A 9687-nucleotide genomic window follows, 5' to 3' on the forward strand; every position below is an offset into this window, starting at 1 on the left:
ATTGCTTAATATTATATTTAAATTTACACATGAAACTAGTAAACGTAAATTTAAGTTTAAAATCGCATTATTTTATTCATAAATTCTTCTATTTTTATTACGTATGTCTAATGTCTATAGATAAATTCTATGAAAATTTGTTGTCTCTGAGAAACATAGACCCAGTGGCACTACACCCTTTTATAGGTTATGGCCTCCACCATAATAATCCTACACTGGTCTCGACCCTGAGAGGATATTAATCAAGACAACGTTATATTAGGTATAATCTACAACACACACACGCAAATCTGATACTACGAGTAAATTTCTTTTCCCGGCTATACCTATTCATTTGTTTTACTGCAGTTCTATTTTTAAATATTGCTTTTTTTAAAGATTAAGGGCCAATCTCTCCATATTTATATAATTTAATCTAAAAAGTTTGCATGCTTATTAAAAAAATCATTTCAAAGTAATCCTGAAATTTGATGCAGTTTATGAGTCCGTCAGTATATGTTACACTTATCTGTCTTTCTTAATAACTTAACTGTTCTTATTATTATGACATTATGATAATTAATATGACATTAGTTGGCGCCTGTAGCCGCCGCGTAGTAACATTAATCCCAGAGCTGGTGCTTTCCTCGCTCAACGAATAAGTATCGCATTATTGCGAGGAAATGCTGCCACAGGGGTCAAACTTTTTCAATTTTGTTAAATTTTATTTTTATTAATTTATTAATATGTAGGTACTGTAAATATGACTCTATATTTGATTGTTATGTTTAGATTTTATTTAAATAAATAATTTATTTAATATGACGTTTGCATGCCTATTGTTATATGGCTGATTGTGCGCTTTTTTATAATGAATCAATTTGAATGTACCACTTTCTGTGTAATTCATACCAAAGAAAAAGTAAAAATTGTCTTTGGTCATACTTAGCTCTAAATCATGACTTTATGTAAAAAGTAATAGGTACTCTAAGTTATAGTATGGCCATTGACTCCTACTATTCCATAGAAATTACGAATTATCTATCGTGTATTATTTTACACTGCCATCTTTATAAATATGTACACGGGTTGCCTCAAATGTATTGCTTATTAAAGATACGATGTGTAAATAAGAATATTTATTAAATTATGTAACAGCGATTGCTTCAATTTGAAAGGCATACCTATGTACAAGGCAAGAGGCACAGCGTACAGAACTTTATATGGACTACTTTTATAGGACTTAGTTCCACTCCCATTTGTCAATGGGTTTGACGTAAGGAATTTGCGCTACATTTAGATTCTGAATAACCAAAGAGCCCAACGCCAACAACATCGGGCCATAGAAAGTCCTTTCTCAATGCAAAGGAGGAAATAAAAAGAAAATAAACATTATTGCATCTTTATTGAAGTAATTAACTAACGACGACTATTTACAAGTGCGACTAATAACAAAATTATAATATTTACAACTAACAATGTTCTACCTAATAAAACTTATTCTAATTTCTTTGGTTGTCGACTTTGGTTTTAATATTTCTTTACAGTGGTACAAATTGGTTGACTTGTAGGTTTTTAAATTTTAATATTATTAAAAGTTATATTTTACACATTTCAGTTCAACCAAGGTTTTTCATAGACTTACATTTTCAAATATTTTTTATTTTTTTTTATTTAATATTTTAAATTTATAAAGACTTTATAATTTTCAATTATATGTTAATATAAAGTCTTTATAAAGACTTTATAATTATGATGAATGGATGAATGATATACTATTTCATATTGCACTGTCATTTCGTTCTTTGTGATTTTAAATAAGTAGTTATACAACATCGTCATACTAATTTTCAATTTCAATGTTACTGGCCATACTCTCATTACTGTTTTCATTAATATCAACTCTTTTGCTATCTTTTTTATCGAACTCCTTATTTTCCCTACTACTTTCACCTTGGTTTCTATCGAGATCACAAGACAAGGGCATCCCAAACGGATGACCGGGGTAATACATGTACGGCAGCGGTATATTCGGATAATTAACTCCAATATGGGGTGAATATAGTGATTGCAAAACTGCTTGATTGTATGATTCCTGTAACAGCGCTTTATATTCCGGATTTTTCGTAAAATCAACTCCATACATTCCCGCAAAATGCTTCCAAATAGGTGACCCTTCTAGAATCGGTGGCGCAAACAACGCTGGATTTACTGTCTTGCTTAAAGGGTTCTGATATTTGAGATCTGGTATCGCTTGTCCGTTGTTGTTAACGAGTACTTTTACAGCTACCTTTCTTGCGTGATTTGCTGCTGCTGCGGCCGCTGCCAACATCCCGCTTTCTTGCATTTGTAGTTGCTTGCGTTTGGTTTTGTATCGACGGTTTTGGAACCAAATTTTCACTTGTGTTTCCGTTAGCTTAAGACTTACAGCTAAGTCAGCGCGCTCGGGTCCAGATAGGTATCGTTGCTGGCTGAATCTTCTCTCCAGCTCGTAGACTTGGGCGTGGGAGAATGCTGCGCGCGATCGCTTTTTTCTGCCGCTGTTTTGTGAGTATTCTATTGTGTAGTTTGGGGAGTGCATAAGTCGTGTATCTGGGGGAGGCGTGGTGCATTTTCGTTCGTAGTGTAGGTTGAACGGTTTGTAGCCTATGTCAGAATTTGGAGACGAATTTTGACGCACTGGTGAGCCCGTGTGTGATGATCTTGAGTCGTAGTCATCTGAAACAAAATCAAGATATTATTAAATGCGTTTGCTAATTTTATAAAACGCTGAGTTAAGTTAAAGTATCGGTTTCTCGCTTAGCACGTTATAACCGCATTAATACGTAATCAAATAGTCGCAGAGTTATCAAATTAATTTAATGTCACCATATTTCCTTTTAGTAACAAAAGATCCATTATCAGAATAACGACAATAAGGAAAAGCTTTCACTTGTTTGTTTCTAAGTCTTGCTTTGCGTGTTAAAAGTTGACACATCAACAATTGATTTCTTGGTTTAATGTGTTTTATTATATGTGTTTACGAATATTAGTAGGAACATTAAATACATATTATACATTAAACAAATACAGAGAGAGAGGAGTTCAAAATCCATAGGATAGGCATAGGTAGGTATGTCAGACATTCAGTACCTAATCTCAATTAGGGATTTTTTATAGACCTTTGTCTTTAGGGCCTTCTTTATTGTCCATACACCATTAATCAATATGTTCAAGACGCCTTTGTAAAAACATATAATTAATTAAATATATAACGTATTTTTATTCAGGATACTTTTTGAAAACATAGGTATTAGGTATATATATTAATTAGATAAACCGTTATTAAGAAAATAAATATTATTTTAATTTAGCATGTAAGTAGGGAATAGAGTTATATATGACATAATAGATTGTATTTGTTATTTAATATAGTCTTTGAAATAAACAAAGTATTTTTAACATACTAATCGAATTATTATTATTATTTTTGAAATTTGAAAGAAAAACATTTAAAAGTCCTAACTGTCAATATAGAGGCAAAAGTAAAAAGTCATGACGCATTACTGTCTAGCGAATTAAACATTAAAGTCTATTCATACATAGCTCAAGGCAAGACACGTGTCGTACCTAGTAATTACTTGATTGAATGCTTAGTGCTTTTAAGCGTCATCACTTAAGTAATGAGGGTCGTAAGTGCCAAGTGGGGACGTCGCCATTCTGAATGCGCCATTACGCGCGTATTGTCAAATGTCATTTGTCTTCCGCCGCTAATCATTAGTTGCGGGTAAGTAATTTGAATTTTTAAAATTCGAACTCTTTTCAATCTGTTTTGGCTTTTAACGTACAGTGTGCCAGTTTAGTAATAAGAAATGAAACTAGAAGCGTGCTCTGTGTTATAATTGACCAAAAAATCATTAAAAAGTTTCACATGATGAAAGGTAGATTAGGTTAGCTTAGCTAAAAAGCTATATTTATTTTTTTGTCAAAATTGTTCTTTAGAAATCCCCATTTGACGCTATGAGTCTATGTGACAGAACACGTAGATACCATAGATGAAAATGATTGAATTGCTGAACTGCTTGCCAAAACAAAAGAATCATGAAACAGACGCAGAAATGTGTCTGCCCCATGGCCAATCGGCTAGACAGGATGCTGAATTAACAATACTAATCTTACAATATAAATCTTACAATATACTAATGTTACTTTACCAATCAATGGATAAAGTTATAAATAGCATACGCTTTAAAATTAAAAAAAAAAACTAAATAAACAAACAGATTTTCACAAAAGCAAAGGTTCTCCAAACACCAACGGTAATGCCGAAGACAATACTTATTAAATAATTATCGTGGTGAGGAAATAATAAAAAAATAATACTTTAAGTAACGTGGCATTTATCGAACAAAGTTTTACGTCTTGTTTAATCTCATGTAATATTTTTGGATCTGTCAAAATTAATAGATATTGATATATCCAATATATAAATTTCTCGTGTCACAATGTTCGTTCCCATACCTACTCCTCCGAAACGGCTCGACCGATTCTTATCAATTTTTTAATGTATATTTACCAAATCTGTGAATCGACTATTATCTATTCAAACCCCTAAATGTTAAGGGTGGTCCACCCCTTAATTTTTATTTTTTTAGATAAAATTTTATGTTTTTAGTTGTTATACAGCACATAAAAATACATACAACTCTTAATTTTCACTTAATTAAAACATTATGACTTGAATTTTGAGGTTTATAATATAGAGAAAAATCACAGAAAAACCTAAAAAGTTTTCATTCCAGAAAACCGAACAGTCTCTGGTGTGCTCCAAATGTTCCATGTTGGTATGTACTAAAAAGGTAGGCTAAGTACAATGATACAATCATTACATTAAGGAGAAACGAAGTTCGCGGGGGCAGCTAGTAGATATATATTATTATGTTCTGCATTGATACTAAAATACAACGTCATTCAAAGTAAAGCGAGGCCGTTTCGAAACATTCTGATTCTAGTTTTGTCGCAATATATTCAATAATATGCCAGTTAAGTTCGGTGGCGGTTGTTGCATAAATGTTCAAATGTATGTTAAATGAAACTCTTTGTTCGAAGCTGGGTGTCAACTGGCTTTAATTGTTTAAAACATCAAATTATAACTAACATAAAATAGGGGTAATGGGTTACGATGCTAACAAAAAACTTAGGCTTATTCAAGAGTTCTTAAATCTAAGTGACACTTCAATATAGTGTAGTCAACCTATTGGACATTATCGGAAACAAGAATGTTATATTACAATTTAGTGTGGGAGAAACTAAAGGGCTCATTGTAGCTTCAAGTGTGCGATAATTGCTAGCATTTGCTGTGCGGTAATTATTAACTAAAATATCTATATGTTACTTAACTAATGTTAGGTTACATAAAAATCCACAAAGAAGCTTCACAGTATCATTTAAAGGTTATGTTATATAAACCTATATTAAAACAGCGTCTATTCCAATATAAGGTGCTAAGTTTGCAACAACTATGCATCTATGGAAAATATTATTTCTTTTACTCAATAGGTAACTGTTATTATGTAATTTTTATAAAACAATTTTTTAATAATATAAGGAAAAATTATCCATGTTTACAAATAAATGTAATACAAAGATATTAATTAGGTTATTTACCTGACAATTCCGTGACTGGCAGTGTTTTTCTTGACATATCCAGAGCGCCATCGTCGCTGTAATCTCGATAATTACACTCGTCATAGTATTTCATACTCTTTTCTATAACCTCCTTTTTAGGAAATCCATCTTTGAAACTGGCCGGTTTCAAAAAATTCACTCTCCCGCCAAATGGAAACATTCCATTTTCAAATTCACACTTCGATTGCTCCTTAGTCAAAATGTCGTTTATAGAGAACGGCGTCGTCAAATTTAAATTTGTTTTTTCGCATTCTAATGTTAGATTTGGGTACGTTTTAATTTTCGACTCCATTATTCGCACATTTATTTGAAGCACTTCACGCGCGTCTCACCACAAAGCTTACAAACGAATAAACTTTGCGTGTTTTGCCCGCCTGCTTGCTAAGCCTTCGAGCGAGATGGACGATCTATTTTTCCACACAATTCTAACGCGATAAAGTAAGATAGCGATAGTTGAGGGCGGTCGTTTTTTTAAAAAGCTTGAGAAGTAGCTAAGTAGTGGGGATCGTTGAGTTTTTCTTGAAGATGTTTACGTGGGCTTGATTTGATCGTCCGGGTTACGGGTATTTACGGGTTGATTGCACTACGCTCGCCATAAATTGACCGTTTTTACCTTAATTAAACCTGTGAATTATACTTGCGATAATCTATATTCTGTAAAACTATGTGAGAAGGCTTATTGATAGTGTAAGTATTTTGTTATAAGGTTTTAAAATATCTTAAAATTTATAATCGTATTTTATGAGTATTTAAAATTTTACTAATTAAACATCTGACCTTAAATACAGTTTATTTTCATTAGAAATACGTGTTAAACCATTCTAATAGGCTATACACACTTTAAAATTCAGTATTTCTTTATATAAAAATTATTAAATACAATAAAGGCCAATCTATATTGCTCTCACTCATGGGCTGTTAATGCAAAGAGTAGTCTCGGTAAGTGCTTGAGAAGTGTCTATCCGTCTCTGTCTTTCATATAGCCTTATACCTCAACCCCTACAGCCATCCCTTTCCGTCGCCACTGGCCTATTTAAATAAACCAATCAGGTGGGAGCTCGCTAATAGGCGGCCAATAAAAACTTGAGAGTGGAAATGTCAACAATTAATGTTTTTCTTTTCAATAGTGAGCTTTTCCGACGGGTCTTTTGTATTTGACGTATAAATGTCAAATGGGGAATGTTTTTGGGTGTATTTAAGTATGAATATTATCCAATTTTAGTTATAATCGTTTATGCTTTTATTAAATATAAACTCTCACGTGGCTTGAAAGGAAGTCTTGGGTTCGATTAACTACAATATCAGCTGATTAATAGCAAGATATGCTTATTGATAAATCAATATAATAAATACGCCGCTTTTGGAGTTAATAATTTCGAAAACGGGCAGGCTCGGCTGACATTAAGTGATACATGGACAATCATAAGGACTTGCGTTGCCGGCCTTTTAAGAATTGGTACGTTCTTTTCATGAAGGACCATTAGTCCAATTGGTCTAAATATTTAGATTAATTTGTGGGCATTAAGCAATTTCGTAAAGATTTGTGCAAATGGGAAAGAACCCATTGTTTTTAGTTTTGAGTAGGTACCTACATTACTTTATAATATAATTCATTAGCCTTACTTAAGTAATAGATAAGAAATATGAGATTTAAGATATTGGTTCTATGATTGATTACCGTGGCTTTTCCCTGGTAGATACAACCGCCGTTTAAAGAAAGAGTATGTAGGTAAACACCTCCCTCAAAGGCCGACAACGCATCCACTACATTGTCTGCGATGACTGTCCTTTTTGGGCGTCCCGTATCTATGCTCGCTATCCTGTAAAAAAATGTAAATTGTACATTTCCTAAGCTTAGCATAGAAAAAAGTTTATAGATAGTTTATGGTTAGTTTATGGATGACCCGGAAACCCTAAAAAATATATTTACCCTATAATAGGTACCTACCTACCTATGTTTATCTCTGGTTTGGATGTATATATATGCACTATAAATTGCTATGTTTACATTTTCGTAGCAATATAGTTTTCTATTTAAGTATTTTTAGTTGTGTTACTAATAATTTAATTAAAAATCTAAGGAAACAATTTAAGGTCATTTCTATAATTGTATATATATATTTATATATGTAAATATTTGTTGAGCAGTGTTGGCCTAGTGGCATCAGCGTGCGACTCTCATCCCTGAGGTCGTAGGTTCGATCCGGCTGTGCACCAATGGACTTTCTTTCTATGTGCGCATTTAACATTCGCTCGAACGGTGAAGGTAAACCACGTGAAGAAACCAGCTTGTCTTAGAGCTAAAAAGTCAACCTACTTGCCTATTAGATTACCAAATGATCATGAAATAGATACAGAAATCTGAGGCCCAGACCTAAAAAGGTTGTAGCGCCAAATTTAAATATTTGTGATGTGTCTGTCATATTTATATTGATAAATAAATATATAGAGCCAGTTGGATTGTATGAGTTCTTAGTTCCCTTCCTTTAATATATTCGTTTAACCTTTAAAGCTCAATCATATAAATCCAATATGGGTTAACCACTTACAGTGCGGTTAAGAGGCGAATCAATGTCGATAATAAAACGATATCTGTAGAGTGCAGCCGCAAACACCACTTATTTGGTGTAGAGTTACAAATGTATAGACTCGGTGCATATTTTTTAACTTCCTAAAGGGCAACGTACTCGCGAGACCTCTGAGAGTGTCCATGGGCAGCCGTAACAACATCAGAAGAGCCTCCTGCCCGTTTGTTCCCTGTTATATAAAGATTTTTTATGACACAACTACAAATAAAAAAATAAAAATAATAGGTAAAAACACAAATGACAAAATTACTACAACGTTTTTAAATGTCGCTGAAAAAAAGTAGAGGAGCACGTAAAAGTCAGTGTTATAGGAATTACACATTATGGGGACACGTATATATGGGGGCATGTACCTATGGGGGCACGAACTTGATTGCCCTAGGCTGCTTTCAGTCTAGATATTTTTATCATGATATTTTCTAGAACAGAATTAGATTATAATTTATACCTTTTACCATTTATATTTAATATTATGATTTTTCAAAATTCTTCGTAAAAAATACACGTGATTTTGGTGGGCGGCTTTAGTCTTGCGAGAGTTGGTGGGGGGGTTTTATAAATTGAGTAAATTTCAGTCCGCTTGTCAAACAAAGCTATAAATAAAAATTGATAACACGGGCTGTTTAGTCAGTTAAAAAATTCGTACTAGTGTTGAACAAACTCAATTATTAATGTAGAGGAAAAGTTATTAAATTTGTGTCTAATTCTTAATATCCAGAATACATGATTTTAGCGGATCTATTTCTCCCAACTCTGTAGTACACTTACCGGTATCTGATATCCACTCATCCATTAATGAACATCATCTAAATGAAATATAAAACGCGAATAGAGTGCTCGTTGTTATAATTTATTAATAGAAATAAAAAATTATTGATAAATATTGTGAATACTTTGTTGTTGAAATTGAAAAGTTGTCTAGAATGAAGAAACAGCGTATGAATTAGGGATGTCAACATCGGAAACTTGCACGCTTTATTGTTATCAAAACAGCAGTGTACGAGCCAAGTCTGCTACAGTTCTGCTCAATTTTGGTTTTCATATACATATTATAAGTGCGGCAATTACTAAACCGTAGCAATTACAAACATATCCTATTATTAAAAGCATCTCCCCTGACTCAGGGTAGGTACAACGAGTGTGTTTTATTGTAAACATACGATAAATATATAAAGGGTATTTCAACAAGAAGTTTGTTTTTCAATTGTGGCAACACCGAGAACGTGATAGTTTTGACATTTAGTTTTTGGCGGTATTCGTAGCAGGTGCTTTGGCAATTATTACAATGAATTCAATTTCGCTCGAAAACTCGGTGGTTCTGTTAAAGTTACATTTCGTAAAATTCGTGATATTTTCGGCCAGCATAATCGTCCTTCTGAGACCGCTGTTAAGAATTTGGTCGCGAAATTTGAGACGACAGGCTCGGTACAAAATGTGCCAACACCAACACGTG

General features: G+C 33.1%; 1 protein-coding gene across 1 annotated transcript; it reads right to left on the reverse strand.

Moving 5' to 3' along the window:
* Positions 1-1794: 1794 nt before the first annotated feature.
* Positions 1795-5980, reverse strand: LOC125063593 (homeobox protein bagpipe-like). Its single transcript, XM_047670101.1, has 2 exons — positions 5626-5980; positions 1795-2697 (listed from the first exon to the last, which is right to left on the reverse strand). The coding sequence occupies exons 1-2, from the start codon at positions 5936-5938 to the stop codon at positions 1823-1825; spliced, it is 1188 nt and encodes a 395-aa protein (XP_047526057.1). The 5' UTR covers positions 5939-5980; the 3' UTR covers positions 1795-1822.
* Positions 5981-9687: the final 3707 nt, after the last annotated feature.

Source organism: Pieris napi, chromosome 3 (genome assembly GCF_905475465.1).
Source record: "Pieris napi chromosome 3, ilPieNapi1.2, whole genome shotgun sequence".
Lineage (NCBI taxonomy): Eukaryota > Metazoa > Arthropoda > Insecta > Lepidoptera > Pieridae > Pieris > Pieris napi.

Coding starts and splice junctions, on each gene's coding strand:
- LOC125063593 (XM_047670101.1), bottom strand. CDS start 5,938: ATGGAGTCGAAAATTAAAACGTACCCAAATCTAACATTAGAATGCGAA. Junction 2,698..5,625: donor GCCAGTCACGGAATTGTCAG/GTAAATAACCTA, acceptor ATTTTGTTTCAG/ATGACTACGACTCAAGATCA.